At 48.3% G+C, this 21,992-nt stretch overlaps 2 protein-coding genes across 5 annotated transcripts in view; both read left to right on the forward strand.

The window, feature by feature from the left end:
• LOC122367160 (protein Wnt-6-like) overlaps positions 1–14,701 on the forward strand; it is a 28,747-nt gene extending 14,046 nt beyond the window's left edge. The window contains exons 2-5 of the mRNA XM_043340029.1: positions 4,276–4,496; positions 5,175–5,276; positions 9,677–9,846; positions 13,737–14,701. Coding sequence (XP_043195964.1) covers positions 4,276–4,496; positions 5,175–5,276; positions 9,677–9,846; positions 13,737–14,183 — 940 coding nt within the window. The 3' untranslated portion in view covers positions 14,184–14,701. The remainder of the gene's footprint in view (positions 1–4,275; positions 4,497–5,174; positions 5,277–9,676; positions 9,847–13,736) is intronic.
• Positions 14,702–16,901: 2,200 nt separating this feature from the next.
• On the forward strand, positions 16,902–21,956 carry LOC122367140 (lymphokine-activated killer T-cell-originated protein kinase-like). Of its 4 annotated transcripts, none has more exons than XM_043339963.1 (5): positions 16,902–16,962; positions 17,732–17,892; positions 18,424–18,737; positions 19,039–19,310; positions 19,688–21,956. In XM_043339963.1, the coding sequence occupies exons 2-5, from the start codon at positions 17,766–17,768 to the stop codon at positions 19,989–19,991; spliced, it is 1,017 nt and encodes a 338-aa protein (XP_043195898.1). In that variant the 5' UTR covers positions 16,902–16,962; positions 17,732–17,765; the 3' UTR covers positions 19,992–21,956. The 4 variants fall into 4 exon arrangements, with proteins under 4 accessions (XP_043195898.1, XP_043195896.1, XP_043195895.1 ...); XM_043339961.1 differs by having other exon boundaries at positions 16,917–16,982; XM_043339960.1 differs by having other exon boundaries at positions 16,941–17,013.
• The last annotated feature ends 36 nt before the right edge of the window (positions 21,957–21,992 follow it).

Below are 21,992 nucleotides of genomic sequence, written 5' to 3' on the forward strand. Positions count from 1 at the left end.
TCCGTCAACTATCATTATATTTTGGGATAAAGACATTCTGAAGAAGTATTGGTTCGGTCCACAAGTATGTTTCCGTTATGCAGGGAAAATTGACATGTGAGCCCAACGGTTAAGTGTGTTATGGCCTAACGATGATCCACGGGACATTTTATTTCAAAGGGCTAAAACGTTTTTTTTTTTTCTTATTGCAGCCAGTATCACAACAGCTCTGAGAAGGGTGTGAGAATGCATGCGACTGTGTGGGCATATGACACTATGCTGCAAAGCACGGGAATACCTACTTTCCAAACTACCAAAAGGCATATCACTGCGGTGCAGCTTACAGCCGCATGTGTCACGGTCACTCACGAACAAGGCGAGATTCTCCCAAGCGCTTCGCCTTCCGGCCTATCAACAATTGTCTGGAGTTGGAAAGACAATATTCGCAATTCCAGTTTTTCATGTATTTTAACTTGTGCCTGTTCGTCTTGGAGGCAGTTTTTCGTCTGTCTTCCATTTACGTTTTGATCCTTTCTTCCAACAATGTTTTTCTCTGCGTCTCTCTCTCTCTCTCTCTCTCTCTCTCTCTCTCTCTCTCTCTCTCTCTCTCTCTCTCTCTCTCTCTCTCTCTCTCTCTCTCTCTCTCTCTCTCTCTCTCTCTCTCTCTCTCTCTCTCTCTCTCTCTCTCTCTCTCATCATTTCTGTTCACCTTCCAGTCTCATCCCCAGCATTACCTTTTGTCTGTCAGTCTGTCTGGGTGTCTGACTAACTGGTTGACTGGCATGGGTGTAGTTTTCCAAAAATCATTGGGGGTGCTCAATAGCTTTCAGAAAGGCATGCCATAGTTCTTGTAGTTTTTTTTAGCTGTTCTTTTTTGCTGTAGCCATCAGGCATCTGCATCATGCAAGAAATGATGTTAAATCGGTTCGAGAGCTTGTTTTAATAGCGCCACTGTAAAACAATTTTGGCTCACCCGCGCGGGGCCGGGGTCTCCAGCCGAAAGCGCGGGGTTGGGGGATAAATTTTACCCCCCTGTTATCTCCCGAACTAATGGTCCGATTTGGAAAATTCAAACGCCAGTCGAAGGATCTCATCACGAATAACTAAAAACATGTAGTTAATTTAAAGTTTGAGGTCAAGGTCAAGGTCAGGTCAAGGGTACAAATTGCAAGTTTCTACAGTATCGGCCTTGCACCGTAGTTGCCGAAGAATGGAGTCATGGGCGGCCCTGATCGGCGGCCGGCTAGTACTCTTGCCCGCGCTCACATACGTGCACGTTACCCCGGCAACGGGCTATTGACCAATGAGAAGCGAGAAAAGTGTTACGTCACTGCGATTTTTCATATACCTGTGCCCCCCGGACGTGACGTAGTGTGCTCGCGCGCGTGCAGGGTCTCTGCGATCGAAAAAGAGCGCTAGCAGCGCGCCACTCGACGCCGCAATTGTCAAAAGCGGCGTGTTAGTATGCTTTATTATGAATGATGTGAGTGAAAGTGAGTTTTTATGTTGTTAATTTGGAGGAAATGGTTGGAATAAAATATGTTATTTTTATTTCTATTGGTTGGAGTTTTTATTCAAAAGATTTTGGTCTATAGCATTGATATTTACTGAAAATACCTTCGCTTGAATAAATTGCAGATATTTGGCAACTGAAGTGTTAGGTAAGCCTAAATGATATGTAAAAAGGTAAGAGACACCCTGATTATCATTTGAGAAACGAAAATATATGAATTTTCCTTATAAGACTCGCTCAATACGCTACTCCGCGGTTTATGCCCCGAGGGTGTCCGAGGGTTCCCGTTAGTTTGTCGTTGGCGCTCGGCTCGCGCGCGAGCCGACGTCACCGCCTGTGACGTCGGCTCGCGAAATACGTCATACCCTGCACACAAAATAGCCGGCTGCCGAACAGCGCTATGGACTGAGACTGATTGCCCAAAACGTGCTTGGGCCTGACCTTGGCCATAAGTTTGGCAGGCCAGATTTTGTAATGGACCATTTTGAGTCAACTTTGAGAAATACATAACGTACAACGGTGGTAAAATCGTTGCTATAGGTATAACACAGTTTACCCGCTCCGGGTGTGAGGAAGGGATGTGGGGCAATGAGTGCACTGACGTGGCGCCCTCGGAGGGCCGGTATGGGATTAAAGCTCAGCTACACTAAGGGCTTGTGTGATGCCTTCAGTTATCGGTGGCACCCTCAGAATGACCGGCGTAGGGCCCTCAGAGCCGCCGGTAAGGGAGGCACCGGTGTGGGGCCGCCATGCAGGTGCCGGTGTGGGCGATCAGAGGTGCTAGTGTGATTCTCTCAGAGGCGCCGATGAGGGTCCTTACAGGCGTTGCTCCGAGCCCTCATAGACGCTGGTGTAGAGCCGTTACAGACGGGTGTGGGGCCTTTAGAGCTGCTGACGCGAACTCTCTACAAGCCGGCAGGGGGTCTCAGTGACCGGCAAGGGGTCCTTAGCGGGCTTAGGCCGGCAGAAGAAGTCCTGCGGGGTCCTAAGAGACCGGAATGGTACTGTTAGACGCCGGTGGGGCCCTCAGGGCTCAGGGTCACCGTTGTGGGGCCCTCAAGTCATCAGTGGGTGGCCTTTAGATGCGCAGGTGTTGGGTGGGTCCTCAGAGCCGCCGATATAGGGCTTTAATAGGCACTGGTGTAGGCACTCGGAGTTGGGGGTGTGAAACCCTCAGACACCGGTGTGGGCCCTCATAGGCACCGATGAGGGCCCCCACAGTTGCCGTTATGGGGCCCTCAGAAAAATAAGTGTGGGACCATCACAGGTGGGAAATGCCCCTAGAACTGTCCCCTCATAGGCCGGTAAGACCTCTCAGGGGCCAGTAAAGGCTGAAGCAGACTCTTTCCGCGTTCAGGAAATCGCATGCGAGAGCCTATTCAAATACATTGTAATTCCTCTCGCATCAATCGCTCGCGGGAGGTGCGTGCGATTAATGCGAGCGTGCCTCCATGTATTTGAATAGGCTCTCGCATGCGATTTCCTGACTGCGGAGTCTGTTTCAGGCTTAACGGGCCTTTGGAGACCACCGAAGTGTCCTTAAAAGCCGCAAGAGGGCCAAGAGGCCCTCAGAAGTCGGCGTGGGGCCCTTATGGAGACCTTAGTGTGGCTATTTAGGGCCCATGAGGTGCTCTAACGAGCCCCACGGGGCTCTTCTGAGTAGAAATATGGCCATCGTTAACCCTCAGCGGTCAAATGGCGCCGCAGGGCCTCTCGGACCCGAGGGTCCCTTTGAACTCGATGGGGGGGGAGGGGGTACGTGTCCCCTTAGACCCCTAGCTATGCCACTGTTTCATATGCATCATGTCAGGTATTTTAGGCTCGCCCCCCCCCCCCCAACTTGAAAATCGTTCGCGGGCCCCTGATAATATCAGATGTAATGTTAACACAAATATCATGCATCTTAATTTGTTGTGATTTATTCAATGTATATTCTCTTAGTCACTGAATTGAGTAAGCATAGTATTTGCATGATTCACTGGGCTCATTACAGTACTAGGAGATGGACATTCTGATTATTGAGGGCCTTGAGTCAGCTGGGAATGTTTTGAGGAGGCTGTGGGTGCTTTAAGAAGGCAGGGGGTGCTGAGCTCAGGATTGGGGGTGCTTGAGCACCCACAAAGAGATATAAAGTTACGCTTATGTGCGTATGTATGTGTGCATGAATGCATGCATTGTTTGCGTGAATGCATGCTAACATGTATGTCAATCTATTCATATTTTGATCTGTCGGTCTGGCAATCTGTCTGTCTTTTGCCCTTCCATCCGTCTATCAAACACGGGCGGTAGTTCGCCGATATCTTTCCAATATCTTCATCAATTGCTGCACTAGCGGTTCGGACACGTTTCTCGTGTAGCGCATGACTGTGCAGTTGTTGTTTAAGACGTCTAGCCCGTCACAACCGTCTCAGACAGTGATGACGACACGGCAGTCACGTCTGGTGACGTCACGAACGTCAAGATCTGTGACGTCAGGTGTTCCGTGTCAACTACAGAGCCGGAAACTGAACGTCGAGTGCTCAGACAGTTTGGTCGGATCAGATGGTGTTGGAATGCAATAGATATCGATAGATTCCCTCGTAGAAATCTGACTCAATGACGCAACTCTAATCGAATTTGGAAGTCATGTGCGACATTGGGCACATGACATATAGTTTTCGTTTCAAATACCTACAATATGAACACGTTATATCGTAGACGATCTAATGATGATGATCGCAGAAATCTGTCTGTTTGTCCATTAACTTTTGCCCCTGTCTCACGGTCTGTCCGCCTCTCCGCAGGGCAATTGGTTCACCTCTGCTGATGGATCCCGACCGCGTGTGTCGCCGGCTGCGACACGCCCGAGGCCGCCGATCGCGCATCTGCCGCCGGCAGCCAGAGGTCATTGAACAGGTGCACAAGGGTGTCGCCCTGGCCACCAAGGAGTGCCAGTTCCAGTTCCAGAACCGGCGCTGGAACTGTACCACCGACAGACGCAGCCTGAAGCGGATACTGATGAAGGGTGAGTGCGGTCGGTTTCACAGCGCCGCGGACTGGATAGCTGAGTGCGACCAGCGAATGATGACAAATGGTGCACTTAGTCACTTGCGAAAGGCGGTATTATTCGCTTTGCAGCGTGATGATGGGGATTAATTTGTCGGCTCTGTATTTGGCGTGTCTCTTGCTTGTATGATTTCCTATCTTTCGTTCATCCATGTGGGATGACAATGTGCCCAGCCCGTGTGTGACGTGAGAAAGTTATCCGCTGAGCATTCCATGCATAAAATTTGATAGTTCTTAAGCCCTATAAACGTCATCATATATGGCTCAACGGCCTTGCGACGACCTCTAAAAATGGCAATTTCCTTGTTCAACAAGCTTTAAGTATAACGGAGAGATTGACATGATATGTATCGTTAGGATGATGAAATGAACACCAAGTTATCGCGTTTAAAGCACGCATCGTTGAACGATGAGGTACGAAAAAGTTGGCATAGTCGCGCTTGCTTAGTGCAAAGAATCACCTACATACGACGCATAAAAGCAGGTATGTACATCATCTCCTTCAATATATTTGATACAATTAAAAATAAATATTTATATTACAAGGTTCCAGATGACCCGTTACTCGTAAGCGCTCGTAGTGGACGATGTCTGATATACGATGGGGGTCTAATTTTCTTCGTCTCTTTCTCGACAGATCTGCGTGAGACCGGTTTCGTAAACGCCATCACGTCAGCAGGACTGATGCACGCCATCACCGCGGGCTGTTCGCGGGGTCACATCATCGACTGCACCTGTGGTCAGTGACGTCTAATCGACACGGCAGATCTGATAATTGCAGTTTTAACGACTATTAACGCATTAGACATTAGCTATTGAAATGTTTTGTAGCTTTATGTATCTTTTCATGCACGTCTGCAATCCGATCTTTTCTCGAAGTCATTATGATATCCTACAACGTTTCCTATTTACACACACACTTTCAGAAAGATTCAGCGTACCGCGCATGTAACCGACGGCTCTCCTTGATGCACAGCAAATAACGGGTGTTCGCGAAAATATGTCATGATTTTATCTGCTTCCTGGAGGACCCTTGTCAAAGTTAGGTGTATTATTTTTTATTCATTCAATTAAACAAATTTTCAAGTTTTGTTTCATGTGTTTTTTAGCTAGTTTGTTCCAACATGTTGCTCTCTACGGACCAGAAAACAAAAATAGTGAAATGGTACTGGGAGACGCAGTCCATTGTGGCCGTCCAGCGACGCTATCGCACCTGCTTTAAAACGTCCACTGCGCCTTGCGCAAGGACGATTTTGCGACTGCAAGAAAAGTTCATTGGAAAGGGCACAGTCAAAAATGAGAACAAGGGACAAAGTGGCAGAAAAAAGTTCAAAAGGGTCCAAAAAAATGGTAAAAAAGATCAAGCAGTTGATCACCAGGGTGCCTTCCAAATCCATCCGGCAGCTCGCGCAAGAAGTTGGGTGCGGCCCCACCCTGGTACATTCTGTCCTTCACACTGACTTGGGACTCAAGCCGTACAAGATCAAGATCCAGCAGGCGCTCTCAGAAGAAGATAAAAAGCAAAGGCTGGCCTTTGCCATGTGGTTGAAGGACAAGGTCAACTCCGATCAACAGTTCACCAGCCGTGTCTGGTTTTCCGACGAGGCCCACTTCTACCTTCATGGAGACCCCAACCGACAAAACAGTCGCCTTTGGGCGGATAATGTACCACCTGAGGCTGTGTCAGAACGTCCACTTCACAGTCCGAAGCAGTGTTCGCCACGGGCCGGGCCAGCCCAACGGGCCATGGGCCGGGCTGGGCTACGGGCTGGGCCGGGCCCCCAAATATCATTAGTTAACGGGCTATGGACGGGCCGGGCCAAGAGCTTTGTGCACTATGGGTTTTGCGACTAACGTCAATTTAAGAAAATTTGGAAACTGATGCAAACAAAACCCACTGGGAAAATACAAAATCTAAACCAAATTTAAGCAATGTGAAAGAAAACCTACTTGATATTGAATTTTGGGAATCTTGAGAATTATCCAATATCACATCATGTCACACATAGGAGGGTTTTCATACAAATTCCGCAACCAAGAAGATCAGAGAATCTCTAGCATCATTAGTTTGTTAATAAAAGTTAAAATGTAGTCATCAGAATAACTTACTTAGCACTAAAACTCCAAAAACTAAGAAGCCACTCAACAATGATGGGCTACAGGGCTACATTAAGTTTAACACTTATATATGGCGATAGTGAGACAATTCCAACACAGTCTTTTTTCCTTCACCGACGGCTTTTTAACGAACAGAACCTTAACAGGATACTCACAAAACACACTGTACGTAACGAAGAACTCTACAGAGTATTTCACGATGAAAGCTTCTTTAAATGTCCATAAATTTGTCAAAATAAATCACAACAAACCAGCGCCTTCTCAACAAAACTTGCAATCATGGCGGCGGCGCTATGTTTATGTGGCGGCATCTAGGTAGTATACACAACAGTATATCAAATAAATACGTTTTTTAAGTAAGTATAAAGGTGAAAAACAAAATTAAACAAATAAAAAATAAAACCTAAATCACGAAGTCTGAAAACTCGAACGAAAAACAAAACAAAAACTTGATCATATATGTTTTATTATACAGTTGGTCAGGATCGCTACCTGCCGCAGCTGCGACAATTAAGAAGTGTTCGTTCATTTTCGATTGATGATGATGATGCGTAAAAGTCGCAAAAGTACCCAATGACATTTCAAGCTTACCATGTTTTCTGCTTACGCTGCTAGCGATATCCATATCTTGAAAAAGCCTAACATAAAATAGCAAGGAAAGTAGCAGATAGTTGTCCACAGAGATTCGGTTGACACGTGGGCATGAGTTGAAAATAGATTAAATCAGTTTTGCTGATAAATGGATGGATTTTCTCTTTTTTTGGAAGACAGTGCTAAAGTGAGTGTCACCTATTTTGTATGCTTTCTCAGGCTTTTGATATTGCAGCATCTATGGAGTGAATTTAACAGCAAGGTCAATCCCAGACAGATTCATCAATTCCCATAAGTTAAGCTTTTTCTGCTGGTAAGTGCTGGGAAGCATAGAGTATGTTGCAAATACTTCCTTCAAGTATGCATTAGAGTCATCAATTATGAATGATAATGTTCACACTTCACACACATCAGCTTGCAAGATAACTTTACTCATAGAATGTAGTTAATATAATCATGTAAACTTTTTATAGGTGTGTAATCATGACCTAATTGACTGAGGTGCTTGCTGTTACTGTTAAAATTTGTGCCATAGGTGCTTGAAATGATTATATTCATTGAAAAGAAGGGAGTCATGATTGCCATGTTAATATTCATGCAGTTTGAATTGTTCTCAAAATAGTGTAATCAATCATGCTTATTATAGCAAGAGACTAAGACAATAACTAGATTGCTATTTTTGACGGGCCGGGCCGGGCTGGGCTTGGAATATTTGCCAAGAGCGGGCTACGGGCTGGGCCGGGCTCTGAACCCATGGGCCCGGGCCGGGCTGGGCTGGGGATTTTGGGGCCCGTGGCGAACACTGGTCCGAAGGTCACCGCTTGGTGCGCGATGAGTGCAAGTGGTGTTGTGGGACCTTTTTTCTTCGAGTCCCCGAATGGATCCACCACCACTGTTGATCAACACGGCTACGCAGCAGTGCTGGAGAAGTTTTGGCAACAGCTGTGCGATCACCAAAAGCAACACAAGATCAGGAACGGCACATATTGGTTCCAGCAGGATGGGGCTCCGGCTCACACTTCCAGACTTGCTCTGCAGTGGCTGGTTGACCACTTCGGAGCTCGTATCCTGAGCAGGAAGACCCCCACCCCATGGCCGGCACATTCACCAGATCTCACACCCATGGACTTCTACCTATGGGGATATCTCAAATCTGAGGTCAGAAAAACGAAGGCCAAGAGTCTGGCCGAGCTCAAGAGAGCGATAACAGAGGCCGCCCGTGCGATCACTACGGACACGTGCGTCCGAGTGATCCGACAAGTGGAAGCTCGGGCCGAGCTTTGCATAAGCCGGAAAGGGGGCCATGTGGAAAACGGGGCGTAGAGTGCGTACGACTCAACGCATGACAATGTGACATGTCTGAAATAAAACTTGAAGGACATAGCTATTTGGAGCTGAAAGATTTTTCATTTTATCTTTCTTGAGTTTTCTATAATAGTGCAACGAAATCATGACATATTTTCGCGAACACCCTGTAACACACAAATAAAACAGCTCTGGACATCAAAAACAGTGGCTGATAATTTACATCACACCACTGATTGTCAATCCATGAAGTTTGCAGTTTGTATGGAAACTCATGAAAGCATATGAACGTCATCCGCCAGCCTGTCGCTAAAAATGGTCGGTCCGTCTCTCGGGTCCAGTGAGCCGTTACGCGGTGTGACCCTCAACGACGCTGGCTGTGTCGGCGGATCTCCGTGTCGCCGAGCGGTCAGCCGGAGCGCCGACCGGCCCGTGTCCGTCTGTCAGTCTGGCACGTCTGTCTCCGCCAGTGGCAGCGCCATCACCAACCGAACTATCTGCCCGGAATGGTCACAGCGACTGGGCTGTTACCGTCAAACAACCAAATAACGAACTTGCCAGCTACTACCGGCATTAATCATATCAATGTCTCGTGCACGTGTGACCGATCTTTGCATATGCGGGCGGCTGTCGGAGCTTAGGCGCTTCGTCACGGAGCCCGCGATGGACGGGCCATCCTGTTCGAGAGACGTCCGTCTCTGTATCAGTCAGTGCTCTTTGTGTTACTGGCTATTCTTTAGTGATGGATCTTACCTACTTAGGATCGGCATGCATGAAAACTGGATGTTGATGATAGCTACAAGCTCGTTCCGTTCAAACTAGCTACGTTCAATTACCAACGTCTTCCCATGAAGTTTCTGACGGCATTTACACTCAAACACGCTCACTGCTCAGCCCAGACTCGCGACACTACCAACTCTGAGACGCATTTTCACACCCTCCCACCGTTCTCACGGTCCTCACCTCTGGCTCGGGAGGTCATAGGAATGCGCCGAGTGACGATCCGTCTGATATCTCCCCTGGCAGTGATCCTGCCATCAACCGCCGGCCGTTTGACGGATTCTCCCCGTCACGCGGCCCATCACCCGGCAGAGAGTGTGACCCGACGGGCGCCGTGTGTTGCAGAGGTGCCGGTGTCGGTGCGTAAGACCGACCACCGATGGTCGTGGAGCGGCTGCGGCGATAACGCCGTGTACGGCTACAAGAAGTCGCGCCAGTTCCTGGAGGCGCTGTTCCGCCGCAAGGCTGACGTCAAAACGCTCATCATGCTGCACAATAACGAGGTCGGACGACTGGTGAGTGTGCGCTGCTGTTTCGCTGTTATACTGTTCCGCTGTCCCGCTGTTCGCTGTCACCTGCCCTGTCCCGCTGTCTCCACTACCCCGCTGCTAAGCCGTTCCACTGTTTCGCTGTTCCACCGTTCCGGGCCAACGCCTGTCTTCTCGTCCCCTTGCCTCACTGACCTGATATCCGGCTGCTGACCGTCGGGTATCGGGCCGCAGCATTACGCACTGTTGTTCATAGCCCTGCCTGCTCCGACCAATGCCCCTGCCACATTGCCAGTACGGCACAGTGTGGATATCCCAGCCATATGAAGCTGCCCAGCACCCCGCTGCCATTTCACCCCTGTCTCGCTGTCGCCCTGTTGTTTATAGCCGCGGCCCGGCGAGACTCCTCACTCCATCATCTCAACCATTGGTGCGACGGTGATGGAAGGGCATCACTTGGAAAAGGAAACCCTATCGATGGTGTTTGGGGATTCGACAGCAAAATAATGACCGAAAGAAAGCGTACTTCATCACGCATTCCCTTCCATTATTCATGCAAGGCAGGCGACTAGGTATATTGCCGTTGTCATGCCGAGTTTTCTCTTATAAGATATGATGGCAATTTGAATGGTGAATTCGGGATTCCTTCATCTTCTTCCCACGTTTAACCCTAAAAGCAGTTGCGTTTGAAACGCCTGTCACCCCCTCCCCCCACTATTTACTCACCTACCTAATTGATACGGTTGAAGTTCGAACGATCATCGAAGAACTTGAGAACAAAGCAATGGTAACTACATTTAAATTTGAATTATCTTGCAATGGTTCTGCCAGTACCTAGGTGATGTACTAATAACATTGTTTTCACACCGCCAAAAAGCAGCGAAACGTCTTTTTGAAAAGTACTCTTGAATCTGGATCCTTTCGTGATTCCTAAAACTGCCTAATAAGCAAATTAGCAGGATAGAAAGGAATTTTTTCCACACTTCTTTGTCCTTCAGCCCTTCGTGTCAGACAAGTCCGGTCTACTTTTACTGCAGACCATAAGTCCTGTACAGCTTGGCGCCAGATGAGACTAAAACGTATCTAAATTTACGGCTAATTGCTTTAGCGCAGAATCAGGGATATTTAAGTATACGGCCACCGGTACCATTGCCTACCTATGTATGCTTGTATAAGCTGCCTATGAGCCTGCACGATACCTACTACCAACGGCAGAAATGCTGTGTCTACCTAAAAGTGACCTTCCGTTCCCTTAGTATCGTACAACACAACACCTTTAAAAAAATGTCTTGCGGGGTATGGATCTGGCACCGCGTATAAAATAAATATCCATTCCCGTTTGTGCTCTTCAAGTCGCTCAGCGGTCTACCGACCAATCAAATTTGGCACATTTGTGAACAATTTTCAATAAGCATAATACATTTTTACGAGCCCGAAATAGATCAGGAAGTCTATGTAAGAGCATGAGTAGACGTTAGGCAACGCAATTGTAAATATATTGATATTTTGAATAGCATAAATCATGGACCTGCACGCTCCAGGCCCCAGGGTTATAATAGCCGTTTTCACGACGGCCATCTGGTAGGGGAGAGCGGGGCCAGTTGAAACACGGGGTCAGATGAAACATGGCTTTATTTTCAACAGTATGCAACATATGGCGTTGCCGACACCACTGCGCATCCGCGCTCGACCACTTCCTTTGTCAACGGCGTTTGGGCGACAAACGGACGGTAATTTTGATTTGACACTTGTTTTTGTGTTTTTGAGGGGCGTTTGGGAGAAATCGTTCTTATGAATATTTTGTGAGATCTCATATACCTTTGTTTGCTGAAAGAAGAACTCCTGGCTCCGGAATAACACCTTATTTGGCCCTTCATTCAGCATGATGACGTCCCTCCAGCTCGTTTGACATGTGCTTTACGGCGCGTGCGAGATGGCGGGAGCGGATGGGGTCAATTGAAACGCTTCTCTGAGGGTCAGTTGAAACAGGGCCACAGGCCGTTTCAATGGACCCCGGTGACCTTTGCAATGGTTATTGTTCAGGGGCTGTAGACATTAAAGGAAATAGTCCACCTTTGAAATGAGCTTTTAAACTGAAATAGTAGTTTAATAGAGCTCAATTTTTGACCCCTTTTTCTCCAGCCTTTTGCTTGAAAGCACACTATAGCCTGAGATATTTCTCATTTTTCTCATCCGCCCATTTTACCATAGTCTATGTACTTTATGTCACCTATTATGAGGAACTTTGCACTTTTAGCTTTCCAACGACCTATTGAATGTAGCATTTGGAAAAGTAAACCGGACAAAATATCTCCTTAAGAAAGTGGCCTTAAAGAGGAAAACATCCCATTGTTAAGGATAGGTGCAATTGACCCCATGGGCTGGTTCAATTGACCCTCGCATCGGGGTCATTTGAAACGGGCGTAGAGCTGTTTTATAAGCATGCGTTTGGCAGCAAAATATGTTTGAAACATAATTTTACGTATCTTAAAATAAAGCCAAAAGAGCATATTTTTTCATGGCATTGTGCATTTTTCGATATGACAACTAGATCTCGCTGTGCATGTCAATATATAAAAAGTGGTTCAACTGGCCCCGCTCTCCCCTACACATTTGGTGCACATCTGGTGCAGATCAGGTGCAGATTTGGTCAAATCAGGTTCAGTGCGTCTCTTAGTAGCTATCAGCTAGAATTGCACTAACTGCTTATGTGCCTGCTTTGTCATATTATCAGAGAGCATCATCGATTAAAACACTGAAATAAATTCATAACCCTCGCACGACCAGGCCATTTCTCATAACACGAACGACCAGGGGGGGGGGGTTGTTACGACCCCCCCTGGCGTTTCGAAACGGAAGGTCGTAGAGCTTAGCGGAAAAAAAAACAACGGATTGCTCTCAACGAGATCTCGCGATTGGTGGTATATTTTTTGGTCCTAGGTCAACATTTGACCTACTTATGACCGGTCAAAGGTCAAATTTTCCGAAAAAATCAAACTTTTTCAACTTTCCGCGGCGATTGCGGCAAAACGGTGGGAGATATCGACTTGAAACCTTCACTATCGTGTTCCTTGATCAATTCTCTATCGTTTGGTATGTATTTCGTTTCCCTAGCTCTAAAAATGGCGCGTTGGGAGCGCCGGAAGTCGGCAAGGTCACAGTCGGCGGCAGAAATTCGAAAAATCAAAATTCAAATTTTTGAAATCTGATTGTATTTTTGGATTTGGGAGGTCCATTTGCTCCCTATAGAAGCTAATATTGCTGCATATTCCCATTGAGGTGACAAGAATTAGCAAAATAGTGGTTCGGGCGCTTTTCAAAAATAGTACCGGACGCTGTTCCTCTTGTGACGTCATAGCTCCGTGACCTGACCTGACCCGGTCAATTTTCTTGCACCACACGATAGCCAATGCTTGCCCCAACATGCATGGGAAGTTTCATCATGATCCATCAAACAATGTGGGTATCACCGACAGAAAAACTAGGGATTCGGCGCACACGTTTGGTAACTGTCGGCCGGAGGCTGTACCTCTTATGACGTCATAACTCCGTGACCTGACATGACCCGATCAATTTTCGGCAAAAGATGCGCAAAGGTTGCCCCAGAGGGTATTGAAAATTTCAGCCCGCTACGACAAGCCGTTTAGCGTGCACTTCGAAAAAACCTCAGGGGGGGGGGTGATACAACCCCCCCCCCCTAGGCGTTCTAGGGATAAAATAAAGATATTTGCTGTAAAAGAGATAAGGTGCAGATTTGGTCAAATCAGGTGCACTCGCCGGAAAGCCCGTCGTGAAAACGGCTAATAGGTACTAAGTCGAGGAAACTTTTTGGCATCGGTTTAGCAGATTTACCGATCAGCCGTGCCTCTCTGACCCGTTTTCACCTCATCTGACCATGGCTCTCTGTCTGCCCTCAGGCGATCCGGCGGCACATGCGTCTGGCGTGCAAGTGTCACGGCCTGTCCGGCTCGTGCACGGTACGCACGTGCTGGCGCCGGATGCCGCAGTTCCGGGAGGTCGGCGACCGGCTCCGGATCAGCTTCGACAAGGCCGTGCGCGTGATGCCCGGAAACGACGGCAAGAGTCTGGCGCCGGCCGAGGAGGGACTCCGGCTCCGGCGCACACTCGTCTACGCCGAGAAGAGCCCGTCGTTCTGCGAGCCGAACCGACGGCTGGGCAGTCTGGGCTCGCAGGGGCGCCGGTGTCAGCTGGAGGGGGACGGGTGTCTGACCATGTGCTGCGAGCGTGGCTTCACCACCGTGCAGCTCAACACCACCGTCAACTGCCGGTGTCGCTTCCACTGGTGCTGCGAGGTCACTTGCGACAAATGTCCGCATGTGGAGACTCAGCATTTCTGCCGGTAGTGTCGCTCTTTGCCGCCAGAGGGGCGGGCGACGTCGGTGTTCGTGTCTAAATAGGTGTTGCTAGCATCGCTGTTGATTGAGAAGGGGTGATGTGCCTTCTTGATGCTGTGGTTATTTACGCGCTTATGAAGTGAGCCATGAGTGTCAGGGCGAGAGATGCTAGGTGTTTATATTGTTTTGAATGAAGTGTGATGTTGAGTGCAGGTCCATTTGTGATTTTAACCTTGAAATGCGCACGACTCAAGGCTGGCAAGTGCATAAGATGCCTTTATGTCTCATTTGCGGTGCCTAGAGCATTGGTGCCTGAGACACTCCCCAGACTTGTCTATGCTAAACGTACCATTCAGAAAATAATCGGTGTACCTACCTGTGCCGCTTTACCAGCTGTGTCGATGTGCATTCGAGTGCAATTTGAGCGACACGACGATAGCGAATATTGAAAATACATGTCATCCAAAGATGTCATTGCTGTTGAATGTTGAGAAACTGTTCGGCAATAAATGATCCTCTGCAATTTAGTTATAACTTCACTGTCGGGTGGAGGCCTGAGTGAACTCTCCATGGTGTCAAAGAGGGCTGAACGTCCCACACTGAGCCCGACCTAGCCGCACTATACGTCCTCGCTTCCAATGTGCTGCGACGAGACCACTATTCCCAGTGACGCCGGATTGTTAGTTTTGAGTTATGACATAGATGATAGTCTAGAAGATCATTAAGTGTTGGAGCCCTTGGAGGCGCCAGCCGCCAGGCGCTACTGGTGCTTCAGCCTTCAAGGTCCAAGTCAAACCAAGGTCCAGTATATGCACCAAGTATAAGTATGCACGACTAGGGCTGCGGAGTCGATGGACATTAGGTGACTCCGACTCCGACTCCGGCATCAAAAATCGACTCCTCGAGGTCATCATGTATATCATTCGATGCGTCTTGACGAGCTGAACACAATGAGACCATCCGCGCGGCTGTAGCTTGTTCCTGTACGGAGTTATTGGCAAAAAAAACTTTGGTGATCTTTGATGACGTCACATGACCTTACAGCTGCCCAACAGCAAAACAGACCTCAAGGTAGTGAAGGTTGATCGTATATGAAGTCATGTATGGTATTTGGGGCCATTCCGACCCGTTTTAGTGGTAAAAACATGGAGTTGATTTTCCCCCATTGACTTATAATCGAAAATTATGGTCGCGAAATTGACCTGACCTTAGGTCCCCGACATCAAAATTCCGAGATATACAAATTGTAGCTACTAATGACCTAATAACATCCTGCGACTTTCAAAGGCCTCCAACATCTAGGTACTGTAGCTCTGGCACGGTGACAAAGTTGCAAAAAAGTGACTTGAGGTTGGGTCATTCAAAGTGACCTGGTGACCTGACCTTAAAAGTTAGGAGGTTCACACTTGCACACCATGTGTAAAATTGATGAGAGAATAGTCGTACCAAATTTCGTGGCGCTACGCGCCGCGGTTTTCCCGCTATCCGCGAAAAACCTCAGGGGGGCGGATATCCGCCCCCCCCCCCCCAGGGCTGGTAAAGTGTTATGTCCTATTGACGTCGTCGGGCCTCGGGGACACAGTACCAGTAAAAGTTCAAGTACCCGGGGTCAAAATTATCACATTTAGTAAACTTTTACAGTAATAAATAACTTTCAAATAAAGCAGAAACTAAACGCAAGTAAAAGATATCATTGAATCCACAACGTATATCCCCTTTAACAAGGACATAAAAAGCCCCGGCTATACCTAATACATACCTACAACATGGTTATGAACAATTAGTAGCCACAACTCACTTCCGTTAACAGCAAAACTACCGTCGACAGTTGCTAACGAAAACTAGATCAAACTAGATGATCAAACACATACTAACAGACGCTTAGACACCGACCCCGCTGTCGGCTGTGCTATTTCAAGCGGGGTTGATTGACGACCAGTTGTAGCCAGCTATACGACTAGACAAACGACTAGATTCGGAACCGGGGTCGGACCGGTTGGACATGGTACATACATACATTCATGCGGGGTCGATAGTTTCTAGCCGTCGTCGTTGTGAGCTACCGATACAATAGCGACACCTATTGCATCTGTTCGACGATTGTAGCGCCCCCTACCCTTTTCGGGTTCTTCGTCTGTTACGCTACCCGCTGACCAAGTGATGCCGTGACATTTAATTAACAAACTGGAAATTTCGAAGCGCGAGTCTGATAAGCAATTTAGTACATATGACTGCTCGTAAAAAAAATAATATAGAAATGAAACCTAAGGAAACGCGCACCGTAGTTGCATGCAGCCTGCATACATGAATCGTAAAAAGGTCGGGGTCATTTTTCGCTCTCATTTTTTGGTCGGGGACGCAATTTGCTTTTTACCAGCCCTGCGCCCCCCCCCCCCCCCCCGTCGGTGCGCGTGTTAAACCATGCGACTCCGGAGTCGGATTCGGTAAGATTTTAGCGACTCCAATTCCGATTCCGACATCCGGGTAAAACTACCGACTGCAACCGACTCCGGTTCTGACTCCGACTCCGACTCCGCGTGCACGAGCAATGGTGCCAACTGCCAGGTGCTACAGCCCACAGCCCCGGCCCCTTTCCCAGAGCCGGAGCCCCAGCCCAAGATTCCTTTACTACTCCTCCAGCCCCTCTGGTGAAGGAGGCGAACAAGATTACTTTAGCGATGAGTATTTTGTGAAGGTTTTTAGATTTGGTAGCGCCAAAGTTTGCGCGGGCAAATTGAAAATAATCGTTGCAGCGTGGTTGCAGTCACAGCGCGCTGCGACAGTCCTGGTGTGCAGGAGTTTGCCTTTGTTTGTATTCAATTGATATGGATGTTTACGGGTATTTACGCACTTATTTTTTGCCGTTTTGTTGCTAAAAGCTTGGAAGTAGGTATTTTAAACCTAACCAAACTTACACCCGCGTACCACCTAGCTCAAGCTCTGGTATTGGTATAGAAGGTGAGGGGTGCCAAAGTCAAACTCAACTTATGGTCAAACTGACCTAAGATTTTATTTGATTGTCTTGCACCATTTACAATGAATTCAGCATATCAATCATTAAAACAAAAGCAGCATAGCACAATTTTTTGCTGCATTTGCACCTCAGCAATACCAAACCCAGATCAGGATGTTAAAGATTAAGGCATTTTTTCATTGACCGAGTCACTGATTGTACCTTGACCTATGCCTTGAAATTTTGAAATCAGTTCATTGAAGGCTTGTTTATTTTTATTACTTGTCCAGAAAGATGTGAAATATTGAAGGGAATAACACTAGACAGTGCTAGTGGAATGTGGATACTGGATAGGTACCTATGCTTGCTTTGCTCACAAGTTTTAGTGTTCCCTGCTTCCACGTTGATGTAGACAGTCCTTGGAAAGAAATTAATTAAGAAATTACGATGTTCCATATGCAATTACTTAAACAGTTGCTCACCCTTTATTTACTCTAAGCCTCTGCTCTGAATTTATACTAAATGTAATTAATGTAAATGTAAAATATTACCTAAATATTTTGAATTACAATGTAGGTATTTATCATTGTTTATGATATTTCAGGTCATCTGTCAACATCTGTATTTGATAAATCACTATGGCTGACAATCAGAGTGACATTTTCAAGACACCATCAAAGCCTGCAAGAAGAAGAGCCTCAAAGCAATGGAATGAAATCCTGATTCCAGAATCACCAATGATGAAGGTTATAGGTTATGGTACAGGTATGTGAGGAATTTCACACAAAAATGTTAAAAGGCTGGAGAAGTTGTGATGTTTAGAAGCTATCAAACAATATTGATGTCTCCTAAGTTCAATTTTCATTATAAGGGGACCTAGAATATCATTGTATTATTCATGTATCACTTGTGTTTGAGAGCATAGGCCTTTCTACACCTAGGCACACTAGAAATACAAAGGTCTGTAGTGAAAGTGATTTCTCCAATATTTATCTATATAGGACATGTAGCAAAACTTTCTCTCCAAAATCTTATTTTTTTAATGTAAGAACATTAGGGTCTTGGACAGGTAAAGAATGAACAGTTGTTGCTTTTTTCAACTCATCCTGCCATTTTATTTAGGCGAGGAAGCCAAATATGAATGAATTTGAATATGCGTCTTAATAACAAAAAGGCTTCTTGTCAAACCCCAATGACTGCTCAGGTCGTACCCATCGCCACCAACATGAATCTTATTGTTTATGGATTTATAATATTAGTTCTGATCTACCCTTTGGGCTTTGCCACACACTCCAGGGATCAACGTGTCGCTGCTGGAGCGCGGTACGCCGCGGCGCATCACGCAGCGCTCGCCGTGGGCCGTGAAGCGGCTCAGTCGGCGCGTGCACGTGGCGCCCGAGCAGGCGGCGCGGCTGGCGCGCGAGGCCGAGCTGCTGCGCCGCCTGCGCCACCCGTGTGTGGTCGGCTACCGCGGCGTGGCGGCCGGCTCGGCGCCCGGCTCCGTGGCGCTGCTGATGGAGGCGGCCTCGGCCTCGCTGATGGACCTGATCGAGACGCGCGCCGAGTCCGAGCCGGACCCGGCGCCCTTCCCGCTGAGCGCCATCGCCACGGTGAGTGCGCCTGCCGCGCGGTGACAGACACCGGCACGGGGGACCGGGCGGCGTGGGGAACCTTCTGGGGACGAGATTAGTGACATGGGTGGGTACTTGGCCAGAGATTGATTGACAGTGAAATGGACGTTTTACAATTGGACGAGCTCGTACTATAGATGCTCCTATCAATGCCCAGAAACAAGTGTGATTATAAACAGACTACTTATGCTTTGCCCTGCTGTCAACATGTGACCAACAATTCGTACCTACGACTAGCCGATCAGAGTCGCGCCGTCTAACTCATTCCCTGTCCCTCCAGGTTGGCCTGGACATCGCATCTGCTCTGCACTACCTGCACACCGACCAGCACCTGCTGCACGGCGACCTCAAGTCGGCCAACGTGCTGGTGTTCGGCGCGTTCCAGCGGGCCAAGCTGTGCGACTTTGGCGTGTCGCTGCCGCTGAACGATCAGCTTGCGGTCACCGGGGACCAGACGTATGTGGGCACGGAGCCGTGGTCGGCACCGGAGGTGGTGTTTGACGGAGACGTCACACACAAGACGGATATCTACTCGTACGCGCTGACACTGTGGTGAGTGGAGAGAGGGAGAGAGGAGGAGGGGTGGTGCAGTGGGTGGAGATGCGAGGCCCGAGAGTTATGCGGAGAGGTAATTACCGTAAGGTGGAGAATGGATGAGTGTGCCGTATTTAGCCTATACTCCTAGTTATTGGAGTGTAACATATTGTACAACAGTACATAAATGAGCAGTGACTGTCGGTGGATGGATACCTCCAAACTAAAAGCTAAACGTCAAAGGTGCAAATATGTTATTTTTGCCATTTCAGTACAATGCTGCTCTAAATTACCCTTATGGTGACTACTCTCATGGTCATTGGTCCCCCTGTGTAAACAGACCTTCCCTCGGCCGCAGCGCCCTGACTCCCTCTCCGCTCCGCTCCGACCGACAGGGAGATGTTCGCGCTGGAGATGCCGCACGCTTCCGACCTGCCCGACCTGGACAACAGCGAGCTCAGCTCTGACAGCGAGATGGACGACTCTGCCGGCTCGGACGGCTACTTCGAGTCTCAGATGGGCGTGCCGCCGCCGGTGCCGCAGCTGGACGCCGCACTGATGGCCGAGTACCGGCCGTTCGTGGAGATATATACCGTGTGCTCGGCAGTGCGCGCGGAGGACCGGCCGGCCGCCGAGCAGTGCTGCCATCTGTTCCGGCCGCTCTGCCCGCGCCCGGAGACGGACGGAAAGGCCGCCTGAGGAACGAGCGAGCGAGGGAGGGTTTAGTGGGATAGGAGAGATGGGAGGGGAGAAACGGACCAAAGGAGGATTGAGGTAAAGATCTTTGTGGGGTGGGATTGAGGGCCGCCATTGGGAATAATTATTGAATCATGGGAGTAGGTCTTAGAAGCTTGGAGGAAGGGTTCAAGTTCGCTGGGAAGGGGGCAAAGACAATCTTGGAGCAGAGGGTGTGGATTCGTTAGGACCAGATATGATTGGGCCCGCCGGGGGGGGGGGGGAGAGTATCAAGTCCTAACGATTGGAGGGATGCGACTTACGATAAGGGCTGGGTCTATAAGGCGGTAGTTGGGTTAGCAGCAGGGTCCGATGGAGTAAGTAGTTAGTTATCGGAGCTGGTACGCGGGACGGGAGGCAGCCGCGCCGCTCGGTCTCTGGTCGGTCTGCAGCGGTGTGTAGCCTCCGCTCACTGGTGATCCTAGCAGAGCGCCAAGCGGATGGGGTAGTCACCGTGACTGAGTACGCCATCCTGCGCTATCCGCTGAGAGCACGTCCGGACTGCCCAGAGGCGCCAGTCCGGTACGGAAATGATGGAATATCAGGATACACAAAGGATGCTGGCGTGTCACCTGATCATCTGTGGGGCATTCTGAGCGTTGGGACATGAGATGCTCTAGAAGTTATTCCATCAGCATTGTATATAGCCATTCGTTTCGCTTACTTTCGCCGTGTCTTCTTCGCTATCGACAGCTCACAAATGTGTGACATGATTTAACGAAGGGTCGCACCGCTAGCTTTGCTCTGGTGTTGGTTTCATCGCTGAGTAAATAATTCCGTGTATTATGTGTAATGTTGATAACTTGCGTCTTCCAAAGAGTGACAAGTGAACTGCTCACACCATCTAACAATCACGGCAAATGCAAACGCTACTTCGTGACAGTTCCGATTGTACACTGAGGCTCATTACAGTCTACAGATTCTGTTTCCATTTCCCGATTCGTCATTATGACCCCTTCGAATGTGAATCGCCGTGGGTTGTTGGACTTATATGGCCTTGGGTTGTTGGGTGACCCAAAACGCGCGCTGGTGGAAGTCGTCCAGGATATTAGCCATTTATATGGCCTGCTGTCGACTCGTCTCGTCATTAAATACAGAGCATACTACTTTTAAGGTTGTTCGGATTTTCTAGGGCATTGTATTACGTGAAAATGTGTTTGTCTGACGCCAGGACGTCTGGTAATTGCTAGGCGATACGCTACAGATGCTAACTGACTGAATGCTTCCTCACACCTTTTACTTGGTCGCAGCCTTGACCCACGGTGAGAACTTGAACCCGTGCACACTGCACACTGCCCTCGGGGGTGCACTTCTTCCCATTCGTCCCATACTGTTAGCGCCGCACGGCCCCCAGCGGCGGTGTCGTTGCGACGCCGCTCAGCGGCGGTGCCCTCCGCCTATGGTAACTACGCTATGTTGCTATGGTTACCGGATTGTTTGTTTTGTTTACTTTCTTTCGGCTCGATTTTGACAAGGTCTGGCTAGAATATGAATAATTACGAAAGATAAAGACGAAAGATGTGATTGATGACTGGCAAAAATGTTGTTTGAGTGAAAAGGAAGAATTTTGGCTATTGATTTAAGCATGAACACTGTTCGTTACGCCGGAGAGTGACAATTTGTCGGTAAGCACTAAATCGTACCAAATGTCGGATGCTATTGTGAAGCGCTTTGCTTATTATTCTGAAATTATCGTGATACGACTGACTAATGTTATGATACGGATGTATTTGTCTGGAACTTACCTTGTTTTGTTTGTGTGTATGCGTGTTTTAGTTACGGCTCGGCTCAGGCTCAAGGCTCCTGGCTCCTGTTGTACGAGGCTCTGTCTGGCCCTGGCGGTACGCGGCTGACTCAGGCTCAGGCCGTTAGCGCTGGAAGAAGGAGGAGGAATGGAGGAGAAAATATAGAGGACTGAGAGCCCGTGAACGACGTTTCTTATCGACGGCGCGCGAACATTTAGTA

This window comes from Amphibalanus amphitrite, unplaced genomic scaffold, assembly GCF_019059575.1.
Source record: "Amphibalanus amphitrite isolate SeventyFive unplaced genomic scaffold, NRLGWU_Aamphi_draft 000853F_arrow, whole genome shotgun sequence".
Lineage (NCBI taxonomy): Eukaryota > Metazoa > Arthropoda > Thecostraca > Balanomorpha > Balanidae > Amphibalanus > Amphibalanus amphitrite.